This window comes from Nicotiana attenuata, unplaced genomic scaffold (assembly GCF_001879085.1).
Source record: "Nicotiana attenuata strain UT unplaced genomic scaffold, NIATTr2, whole genome shotgun sequence".
Lineage (NCBI taxonomy): Eukaryota > Viridiplantae > Streptophyta > Magnoliopsida > Solanales > Solanaceae > Nicotiana > Nicotiana attenuata.
In genome coordinates, this window is record NW_017678338.1 from 6453 (window position 1) to 18593 (window position 12141).

At 39.7% G+C, this 12141-nt stretch overlaps 1 protein-coding gene and 1 long non-coding RNA gene across 2 annotated transcripts; both read right to left on the reverse strand.

Moving 5' to 3' along the window:
* Positions 1-1339: 1339 nt before the first annotated feature.
* Positions 1340-2157, reverse strand: LOC109221595 (centrosomal protein of 63 kDa-like). Its single transcript, XM_019386064.1, has 2 exons — positions 1969-2157; positions 1340-1891 (listed from the first exon to the last, which is right to left on the reverse strand). Exons 1-2 carry the CDS (start codon positions 2155-2157, stop codon positions 1340-1342), a joined length of 741 nt encoding a protein of 246 aa, XP_019241609.1.
* Positions 2158-3919: 1762 nt separating this feature from the next.
* On the reverse strand, positions 3920-4637 carry LOC109221596. The gene is made up of 2 exons (XR_002067288.1): positions 4515-4637; positions 3920-4305 (listed from the first exon to the last, which is right to left on the reverse strand). It is a non-coding gene; the product is annotated as an uncharacterized LOC109221596 (long non-coding RNA).
* Positions 4638-12141: the final 7504 nt, after the last annotated feature.

The window sequence follows — 12141 nt, forward strand, 5'->3', positions numbered from 1 at the left end:
CTTTCAGGCCTTGAGCGTATTGTGAGGAGGCTTTCAGGCCTCGAGTGATATGTGAGGAGGCTTTTAGGCCTCGAGTGTGATGTGTGAACGCTTTCAGGCCTTATGTTGATATAGCGCTTGGGCCGTATGGGGCCCGTCCGGAGTCTGCACACCCACAGTGAGCGCGGGTACCCATGTGATATGAGAGTGAGCCCGGGGGGCTGATATTATGCTGAGCGATTGATACTAAGCCCGAGGGGCAGATTTCTACTCACTATTTACTTGTTGTTTTACCTGATTTACCTAATTTTAAAAGGAGACTTCATTCGACTTTTTACTGTTCTACCGTTTTCACTGTTTTACTGCCTGATATAGAATTGCTTTGTGCAGTTATGTGTTTTCATGCCTCCGGTTATTATTTATTATTATTACTCACTGGGTCGGAGTACTCACATTACTCCCTGCACCATGTGTGCAGATTCAGGCATAGCAGAGTCCGCACCTGAGCGCTGATTTCCTTTCCAGACCAGGCAGCGATTTGGAGATACGAGGTAGCTGTTGACGTCCGCAGCCCCTCGTCTCCCCTATCTTATATCATTTATGATTTCTTCAGACTATTGTACCGGATATTACTCCTTGTAGACTTATAGCAAACTCTGTAGTAGCTCATGACTTGTGACACCCCGGTTTGGGCTGTGTCGGGATGGTTTCCTTTGTTTTTATCGCTGATTCCGCATTATTGACTATATTAAGCATGTGTTAGAATTGTTAATATTAATTAAGTGCTTTGAAAGAGGTGTTGCGTTGTTCTGGCTGGCCTTGTCTTCATGAGAGGCGCCATCACGACCGGGTTCGGGAATTGGGTCGTGACAAAATATTTAGAGTTCGAGACTTTGTTCTCACTCAAATCGGACCTAAGGGTTCCTATTCCGAGCTCGTATAAAATTGACTTGAATATAGCTCGAGGATTCATCATATAACCTTAAGAGGTATTCTATTATAAGTTCGAAACTTGCCCATTATTTGATAAAAAACCCAATGGTTTGTTTTACTTTTAGTTATGAAAACAATGTGGTGGTGGCTTCGATCAAGCCATCCGAAATAAAAATCTCGAACATATTACTGAGCTCGAGGACTAGCCCTCGTTTAGCTAAACACCTAAGGGTTTGTTTTACTTTGAGATCGAGCTAATGCTCACTCGATTATTGAAGTTATAAAAACAAAAAATTTTGCAAGGCAGAAACAAAGCAGACTTTATCACAAATCAGAGATAGAGCGGAAACAAAAGGAACTTTTTATACATAGAAGGTATTTACAAAGGCCACAAGGGGCCTTACACAAAGAACTAAATCCTATGGGCCTAGTCCACTTTGGGAGCCACATCTTCGGGAGCCGCTTCTTCGGGGGCTTCATCCTCATCTCTTGCACTCTGGGATCCACTAGCAGAGTTTTCATCATCGGAGAGCAAAGCTGAGGCCTCGTCCTCTAAAGCTTTCGCACTCTCGATATCGGCTGAGAGGTTGAAGCCACGAGCATGCTCTTCCTCGAGAGTCTCTCTATGAGATTGTCGCCTAGCATGATCGACAGCACACGACAATTTGACTTCGGCGCCAACATAGATCTCCTGTGCCCGAATGTTGGCACCCTCGGCGTCAACTCGGTAAGAGGCCACAAGCGCCTCCGATTTAGCCTTTGCATGCTCGACGGCCAACTTAGCCTCGAGCTCCTCAATCTTCTGGGCCAAGGCTAAGCTTTCCTCCTTCACACTTTGCAGTTGGCAATCGATTGAAGTGAGTTGGGCCCGAAGCGTGTCTTTCTCCGAGGCAAGACGATCCATATGCTGTTTCCGCCCCAGGGTCTCGGCCTCCTTAATCGTGGCCTCCTCTCGAAGCTGTTCCACCAGCTCGCCCTTCTACTGGGCATGCAAAGTCAAAATGTTAATTGACAAGTCAAATGAATACATACCAAATTCCCAAAAAGTTAGATTACCTGCTCGATGAGCTCAGTCTGTTCTCGATGAGCCCTAGTCAGTTTGGCTCGGAGCTCCATAATCTCCTTTTCTTTTTGAATGTAGAGGAGTTTGAGGCCATCTCTCTCCTCCACGAGTTTCTTGAGTTCGGCCTCGCATCGGGTCAGCTTGGCCCGGGATTTGGAAAATGCTTCTCGATGTAGCGTCATGGCCAAGGTCAACCGATATTGGCGACCGAAATCGAGTATGACCGTATCTACGTGACCCAATGTGATAGGTTAAGTATACACACTTAAGTACCCTTTCACATGGGTAGTAATGTCCTCCTCAGGGGAAGGAATCACCACATCCTTGTTTTCCCAATTACAGTCCTTTTTCACTCGCTCGAGATCGTCTTTAAATGTCGAGCAGATGTATCGGGACATGGGCTCACATCGGCCTGGAACTGAGGAAGGTCTTTCGACTTTGCAATCGGAAGACAGCTCGCATGGCCCAGGAAAGCAGTCCTCGATGCGAGGCTCCACCGGCGTTTTATCACTAGCCGGCCGCGATGAGGAGGCTTTTTCTTTCTGAGGGACAATTTTAGATGTTTTAGCCATCACTATTGTGGAATTCAAGAAAGGAGAAGAAGTTGATATTATGACAAACACAAATTGAAGAGGAGGATGAACTTAAAGAAAATCGAGAAGCTTGTAGAGATTTAGGAAAAGGTTTTGGAAGTAAAGATTATAAAGATTGAGAAATTGATCTATTTGTAGTGGCCACTTCAATGGTTTGAGGAAACTAGTGGCCGACCATTAGCCACCATTAATTAATGGCCTTGGGAACTATGCGGACGCAACCCTTCAGTCACTTCTGTCGCTGATGTCATGGAATTGACATCGTGATCGAGGTATCGGAGAATCGAGGATCAAATCATTTCATATCACTTCACTCTAAGAAACGCGGGGACTATCTGTATATGGTCAAAATCGGGTAAGTCCGATTTCGTAGGCTCGAGGAGTTGCTTCGAGAATAAGCTAAAAACGGACCTGGCTCGAGCCCAATGGCAGAGAATAGAACTTGAGGATCGATGTGCTCGTTAAAAACTAAGGCCGAGTATGACCAACCTCGAGTAAGCAGAATAACGGAATGGCGAGATATTAGCAACCAACCGAAGGTCTCGACGGAAATCTCGGAATAGATCATACCAAGCAGTTATCGGCACCAATCACATGATTTATTTTCGTTATTAGAGTTGTACCTTATTTAGGATTCCTCTACTATATAAGAGGGACCCCATTCATTTGTAATAATGACACATTCACTGGTAAATAATTCACACGCTGCTCTCTATTTACTCATTATTCTCTATTGTTCTTTATTGTTCTTGCTGCTTGATCTCGAGACTGTTCCGAATCGAGGTCGATACACTGCCACAACACTGGTTTGATTTGTTTTATCGTCTAATTCATTTACTTAATTCATTATTTATCAATTGGTATTGAATTAAATCACGTATCCTTAAAACCACAATACAAGTTTAATTGTTACTCAAATTTTTGGCTAAACAAATACAAAATTCATGTCCTATTTACTATTCAATGCTGATATTATGAATTTTCTATTGGCTTTTATTTCTACTTTGTAACCTTTTTCCCGAAGAAAAATGTTTTTACAACTTAAATTATTAGTATAGAATTCTCATAAAGTCGTTAAATGTTGAGCTGAAACATAGTACATGTTCTCGTAACGTTATGGAAAACTTAGACCAGGTATTTGATATTATAGCTTAAAGTTAAACTGTTCTGCAAAAGGCATTAGTTAAGTAATGATTCAAAAGATATTCTGTTTCACATTAATCATCTTTATTTTAAGAAATTATTGGCATAACTAATTGCTGGTTAGTAATTTCTATCCAAAAAGAGTTCTCAATAACACACCGAATAAGTAGAACTCCCAGAAATGTTTAGCTAGAATGGAAGTGTTGCATTAATGAAAATTTGAAGCGTAATGAATTATATATAAAAGTCAACAGGAGAACTAAAGTATGAAAGACGAGGAAATTAGAAAGAGGATGAAAAGATTGAAATTACACGGAAACATAAATGCATAACATGGATTAAGAGTCTTTGCATTAGGACATTAACGTACTATTTTATTCGTATTCTACTACCCACATGTACGCTCGTCAGTTTCCAAATTGAGGAGTCCACATCTACAGCAAATCCAACAATCGATAGTGCAATCACTATCGTTAGTACAAGATCTCGTACAAGTATTAAGTTGCGGGAGTAGCCTCCTATGATGGTGTGCGAAATTATGATCAACGCTCCGTGCAGCAATAACTTGCATGTTAGAGAACCACAATAAATTGGCTGCAACATTTCATCATGATTATCAAAATCAAATTACTACTCGTATAACATTAAAAACACATTCAGATGTCGTGCATAGAGATACATGCATATTTTTTCATACATATAACATATTATATATGCACATATATTCCTACGTACATAAGTGATTACAAGTACAAGGATGTAGAATTACACTAAGAGATAAAAGTCAAATAATGGATACTTACTCGTAGCTGTAATGAGAAGAATAGTATAAATGAAACCAAGTTTAGCATATGCCATTCTACCTAATATTAGACAATTTCTGAAATATTATGTGTGGGCATCTTCTTTCAGTGCAAAGGGTATAATTTATAGTCATGGTGTGATGAACTGGCTCCTTTTATTTTTAAGTCTTGCCTTGGTCCGTCTCCCTTTTAATAAGGCAATTTGTAATTTTGACTTCCTTAATCTCACCCACATCTCCCAAAAAGAAATTCTTTGAAAGAGACATGATTAACATAGTTACATTTAGATTATGAAAACAATTTCAGATCCATAATTTTCGGAAGATGGATATCAGAATTGAAGATGCATCAGATCCGAAAAAATTGTTTCCAATAAAAGTAAAATTATGTAGCTAAATTGTGATACATTGCTCAATTAATAATATGTTCATATTACTTCAGATCCATTGTTGTGGAAAGTTTCACGGCACAGTTGAAGTTGAATTAAATTATATTACATTTTATGAATTGAAAACTGATACAGAATATATACTGTTAAACTACGGTAGCTCATTGTATTGGTGGGAAAAAGATATGACACGTGGGTATCAACAAGCTTACAAGGCATGGTACGTGGAACAGCGATATAATGACAAGTGACGTTCTTAATTAAACGTGTTAAAGAATGCGGAAAAGGCACGGAGAAATACCTACGGGTTTATACTGAGGAAAAAAATCAGAGCTGACAGCTGTAAAAGAAGGAATAGGAACGAAATGAATAAAGACTGCGAAGAAGAGAAGATACGCGAACCTGTCATAAATAAGGAAGGGAAATCAGTACAGTTACAAGGAATCTTTAATCATAACTGTTTCCGTTACAGTTGTATATGGCAACGAGTAATCAAGGCAATTAATACCATTAGTGAGACCGAATTAAGTAAGAGAACCGTTATAATTGTATGTCCTATATAAGGACTGAAATCTCATTTGTAATGGCATGAAACAATTATTGAAATTTATACAATTATTCTTTACTTTATTCTCGAAGTTCTAAGCCGTAATTTTGGGAGTGATTACTGATGTTTTATACTTCAATACCACACAAGAGGAGGGGGGGGGGGGTGATTTGTGTGGTACCCAATTTTCGCTTATCTAGATTATAGAAGGACCTGGTTCTTCTATGTGTTCCAACTACTACTGTTACGGAATAATAAATACAGAAAATAAAGAACACAGAGATTTTTACGTGGAAAATACCTGGCTCAAAAGGTGAAAAAACCACGACCTACTTTCCAGTAGGATTTTCCCAAACTCTCCACTAAAAACATTGAGCCAAAAACTGCATTTACAAAAAACTCTTTTGTAAACCTAGGATTAACTCTAATCCCGTTGTGGCACACAGCCTCAACTGTTGTGACAACTTTAAGTTAACTCTAACTTGAAAACTCTAAGTACCTAATACAATTGCTTCTAGATAAAGCTGAAAGGTACAATATTAAAACACCTACTACAATTGAACTAGAATAAAACACAGACACTTGGAACTTGTTCTTTTATCTGGTTCAAGTAGCTTCAGGATTGCACGCTTGAATCACACATAAATTGCTTGCAAACTTGCCTTGCTATTTTGCTCTCAATTCACGTTTAACTTCTGTTTATGTGCATTACCTGTAAAAGAGAACAACATTGATATTTATAGAGTTAGTAAAAAAAGATTGACTAGAATACAGAAGCTACTCTTCCTCGGTGGAAGAGTTCTAGTTTGTCTCATCCTCTAACTCTATCCATTTCTTAAGCCGTGTTTCTCTTTGTGTAAGAAGTCTTTCTCCTTATCCAATATGCAACCTTTTCGATCATGATCAGGAGATATCACTTCTGATAAGTTAGGTTTATCACCTTCACGTGCATCTCACATGTTTGAGTTGATCATAACTGTGCTTCACAAGATGGACCTGGTCCATGTCTGAATTCCTTTGTCAATCTTCAAAACTTCACCTTTACTTGGGCCAACAAATTCCCCCTTTTTGATGATGACAAACTCTTTTTCACTCAATTAGGCCCTGTCAGAACTCAGCTTATTCATCAATACAAAGTTAGAAAAATTTTACTTATCATCAAGGACCGGGTTCATCAGGTTATAAACATCACTTATTTCGAATATATAAAGCGCAATATCTCTTCCCCTTTTAGCATCATCGAAAATTTGCATAAACAAAGTGTGATTCCCAGAATTTTAACAATTACTCATGGCCACTGGGCAACTGCAAGTGCAATCATGGATTAATCATCAGTAATCAAAAAAATATATTCAAACTATCAATGAAATATTAACAATCAACAAAAGCAAAAACAGTAGATTTCATTGATAGGAGATATGTTGCTACCACAATCCACAGAAAGAAAGCAAAAATATTCAAAACATGAGCAAAAGAAAGAGAAATCCCTAATCTGGGTCACTAGTGGTACTAGACAGGTTCAGGAGATGAAGGCTAGAAGTCCTAAGGCTTGGGAGAGCTAGAGGGTTGGTTTTGGGCTTGGAGAAGGTTCAGCATATTTTGAAGAATGCCCTCATTCTTCTCCTTTTCCTTGGTGAGCTCAGTTCTGAGAGCATCCCTCTCAGATTCAACCTCTGCTAAGCGAGCTTTCAGCCTAGCTATCTCAATATCCTTTGCCCCACTCTCCTGCACTAGAGCTCTGACTTTGCTATTTATAGGTGTCTTCTTGGATGAACCAGGTTCATTAGGAATGGCAGTGACCTCATAGTCACAAGCAATCAAAGTGTTAATTCCAAAGTGATCCTTGCTTGTGGCCATTTCCCACTTCTTCAGTGGCACCTTACAACGATCAAGCACAGTAGTCAGAATTAACCCATAAGGAGTAGCATGGACCTTGGAGTCATTGATAACTCTGTCGAGTAGCTTGATGATGAATGCATGCCAGTTGATTTGCCTTGCACTTTCGAGACACTCCATTAGAACTAAGTCCATATAATTAGCAATGTGCTTTCTTTTCTGCCTAGGCAGTAAGCACTTGTTGACAAATTCAAACTGGACTTTGTGTTGTGGCTTCATTTAACTCTTGTGCACAAACTTGGCCTCATTCACTTCTTCAACATCACAGAATCTCCTAGTGATTTCAAGGGAAGGAGGAAGGGAATCCAGATTTGGCCATCTTTGCCTAGTATAGTCATCATATTCCTCAGCAGGAATGTCAAGAATCTCACCTTGCTTCTCTGCATCGAAGGTCACTTGAACCCCGTTCACTTGGCTGGTAACTCTACCATCCTTGACCTTTGCACTGGAAATAAATTCAATGATTTCATTCCTAGCTAGCCTTCCATCCATCTGAAGGACCATGTCCTTCCAGCCCTGAGCAGCTAGTGCATCAACCAACCGAACCATTCGTGGTTCCACCAAGTCTTTCAGCAATCTACCCTTCAAAAAATTTTCTTTTGCCAAACTTGGCCAGCTTGTCTTGTTCACCATCAGACTCACTCTCGTCTTCACCACTCCATTCTTCATCCTCAGCAATTCTAACTGGTTTATTTTTCACTGCAGACCTTGTCTTCTTGGCCAATGAAGGTTCAGCAGCCTTAGACCCTGATGAAGACTTCTTGGAAGAGAATCTTGGTCTTTTTAGGCTTGGGGGTCTGAACCTTCACAGTTGTATGTTCCTCCTGATGGACCTGTTCCATCTCCTCAACATCAACAGCCTCAGAAGGCTCTGCAACCTTAGCTTTTCCTTTATCCATCCTCTTCTTCTTGCTTTCAGCCAAAGCCTTTTGTAATTCACTCTCACTCTGTTTCACCATACTTCTTGTGGCTCTCCCCTTTGGCAAGGGAATTTCAGCAGTTGTTGGAGAAGAAGCCTTTCTTTTCTTGGAAGGTTTTGCAGTGCTAGGGGCTTTTGGTGTTGGGGTTCTCCTTTTCTTTGGATCATAGCTAGCACCCACTTTCTTTAGAAGGTCTGCTAGGGCCTCCTCAACAGATGAACTAGGTTCATTTGCCTGTGAACTAAGATTAACCAACCCTTCAGCAGCCTCCCCTGAGCCACTTCCCCCTGTCTTCTTGCTACTTTCTTCCACAGTTGCATGTTCAACCCCACAGATAGCTGGTACCACCAATTCAGAAGTGGGTGAAGAACCAACCACTTCTTTCCCTTTTCCCTTCACATTACTACGCATACCCTCACTCTCCTTTTCTTTTTCACCTTTATTTTTACCACCTCTCCTTCTTGACTCAGGCAATTCCACATTCCTAACAGACCCAACAAGAACAAACCTATTGTTTACATTCTCAACCAAAACAGAACGTACCTCAGAAGAGGAGTTTTTAGCCTTCTCAAAGTCAGAAGACCCAGTTCCTTCCCCCTCACTTGCAGATTTGAACGAATCATCTGAGTTCTTAGAATCTTGGTCTTGGCTTGACTTTAATTTCTCGTTCAATTTCTTTGAAAGAGCACCAGTTGCCACCGTTTTATGAGCAAGCATTTTTACTCGCCTTCTCCTAGGTTGAGGGGTTGTGCTTGGTGGAGGAGGGGTGGATGAATCAGAGGGGGTAGGTTGCGGAGGAGTGCCTGGGTTATCTTGGGGGTTAGACATTGTGAATGATTTCGTGAGAGAATTTGTGAGTTTGGCTTTTGGAATAGAGAGCAATTGAGAGTGAAAGAAGAAATTCGATGGTTTAGAGAATTATGAGAGTGGCAGTGATTGTGATGATGGGTTCTTAAATAGAGAGGCCTGATTAATGACTAACAACAGCTTTTTGTAGTCAATTAGAAGTCCAATCAACCTAAAACTTCAGGTTGAATAAGCGGTTAAGCTTCCCTAGATTCTAGGGGTTTTATGTAGTGAGGATTCTATGAGAGACGAAACTGGTTCAAACTTTAGAGGGATAGGTTTTTGTGATGATTTTGAACATAGGTGGGACTCTGCTCATGATTTAAATATTTATATTTCTAATTGTGCAGAGTATATAAACATACCTCGTTATTCAGATGAATCAATACTGATGAATCAGGTTCTTCATTTAGAATCCTCTTGATCATGCCTCTATTTACAAAAATAGAGAAATTTGTTATGGATCAGTGAGTCATATTAACACATGTCACAGGAGTATACTATTTACAGTATGAAACTGAGTAAAAATTAATCTAGATATTTACACAAGTTCCAGATTTTCTAGCCAAATATTTTTTTTCTTGTGCATTCTGAGTTGGTCCCATTAGATGATCTTAATCATCCCTAATTCTAACCTGTTCCTTTCAAAGCTTTCTCTACTTAGTGCCTTAGTAAAGATGTCAGCAATCTTCTTATCAGTAGCACAAAATTCTATGGTAATCAATCCTTTCTCATAGTTGTCCCTTAAGAAGTGATGTCTAACATCTATGTGCTTAGTCCTCTTATGATGAACTGGGTCCTAAGTCATACTAATAGCACTAGTGTTATCACAGAAAATAGGGATGCAACCAACTTCAATGCCAAAATCCATCAGCTGCTGTTTGATCCACAACAGTTGAGCACAACAAAAGGCAGCAAATCCATACTCATCCTCATCATTGGATAAGGCCACTGAATTATGCTTTTTAGTGGCCCATGATACCAAACATGAACTAAGAAAATGAGCCATACCTGAGGTGCTTTTCCTATCCACAAGGAAACCTGCATAGTCAGCATCAGCATATCCTACTAGATTAGAGTTACTACCTTTAGGGTACCAAAGGCAAAGGTCAGTAGTTCCCTTCAAATATCTCAGTATCCTCTTGACAGCAGTCAAGTGGGATTCCTTAGGATTTGATTGAAAACGAGCACAAAGCCCTACACTGAAGACAATGTCAGGTCTGCTAGCAGTAAGATACAAAAGTGAACCAATCATACCCCTATACGACTTCTGATCAACAGATGAACCAGGTTCATCTATGTCTAATTTAGTAGCTGTTGCAATGGGTGTGTCTATTTCCTTTGATTCATCCATCTTAAACTTCTTAATCAACTCCTTTGCATATTTCTGCTGAGGATGAGACCAACTAGAACTCTTCCACCTTAAAAATCTCTGTATTTTTTATTTTCTGTATTTATTATTCCACAACAGTAGTAGTTGGAACACATAGAAGAACCAGGTCCTTCTATAATCAAGTTAAGCAAAAATTGGGTACCACACAAATCACCCCCCCTCTTGTGTGGTATTGAAGTATAAAACATCAATTGGTATCAGAGTAGGTTATCCTTGAAGAGGCTAACACCTTAGGAACAGATCAAGATGAGTGCACCACCTGGAAACTGGGAAGCAAAATCCACTGCTAGGACTCCACTCTTTAATGGCCAGTACTACTCCTAGTGGAAGAACAGGATGAGAGACCACATCATAGGAGAAGACTATGAACTTTGGGACATTGTTATGGATGGTCCCCTGGCTACTACAAAGAAGAATGTTGAAGGAGTGGATGTGCCAAAGACTAGAGCTGACTGTACTGCTGAAGATTTGAAGAAGTGGGAAAAGAATATCAAGGCCAAGAAATGGCTTGTGTGTGGACTAGGTCCAGGCGAGTACAGCAGAATTCAAAGTTGTACTACTACTAAGGAGATCTGGGACACTCTACAAGTGGCCCATGAAGGAACTCCTCAAGTAAAGAGATCAAGAGTGACACTGTTGTATTCTCAATATGAGAATTTCACCATGAAGGAAGGAGAAACCATCCAAGAGATGTACACAAGGTTCACAATACTAACAAATGAACTTAAGTCTCTTGGAAGAATTATCCTTGAAGAAGACAAGGTTGAGAAGATCTTGACAAGGGTTTTGCTAGTAACTTGGGAAAGCAAAATCACTGCTATTCAGCAAAATCACTGCTCATGATTTAAATATTTATATTTCTAATTGTGCAGAGTATATAAAACATACCTCGCTATTCAGATGAATCAATACTGATGAATCAGGCTGTTCATTTAGAATCCTCTTGATCATGCCTCTATTTACAAAAATAGAGAAATTTGTTATAGATCAGTGAGTCATATCAACACATGTCACAGGAGTATACTATTTACAGTATGAAACTGAGTGAAAATTAATCTAGATATTTACACAAGTTCCAGATTTTCTAGCCAAATATTTTTTTTCTTGTGCATTCTAAGCTGGTCCTATTGGGTGATCTTAATCATCCCAAATTCTAACATGTTCCTTTCAAAGCTTTCTCTACTCAGTGCCTTAGTAAAGATGTCAGCAATCTTCTTATCAGTAGGACAAAATTCTATAGTAATCAATCCTTTCTCATAGTTGTCCCTTAAGAAGTGATGTCTAACATCTATGTGCTTAGTCCTCTTATGATGAACTGGGTCCTAAGTCATACTAATAGCACTAGTGTTATCACAGAAAATAGGGATGCAACCAACTTCAATGCCAAAATCCATCAACTGTCGTTTGATCCACAGCAGTTGAGCACAACAAAAGGCAGCAAATCCATACTCATCCTCATCAGTGGATAAGGCCACTGAATTATGCTTTTTAGTGGCCTATGATACCAAACATGAACCAAGAAAATGAGCCATACCTGAGGTGCTTTTCCTATCCACAAGGAAACCTGCATAGTCAGCATCAGCATATCCTACTAGATTAGAGTTACTACCTTTAGGGTACCAAAGGCAAAGGTCAGT

What these genes read in the sequence shown, in the direction of transcription:
- LOC109221595 (XM_019386064.1), bottom strand. Translation starts at nt 2,157, where the DNA reads ATGACGCTACATCGAGAAGCATTTTCCAAATCCCGGGCCAAGCTGACC. An exon ending in AGACTGAGCTCATCGAGCAG is followed by an intron (nt 1,892 to 1,968) that starts GTAATCTAACTT and finishes CATGCCCAGTAG; the next exon opens with AAGGGCGAGCTGGTGGAACA.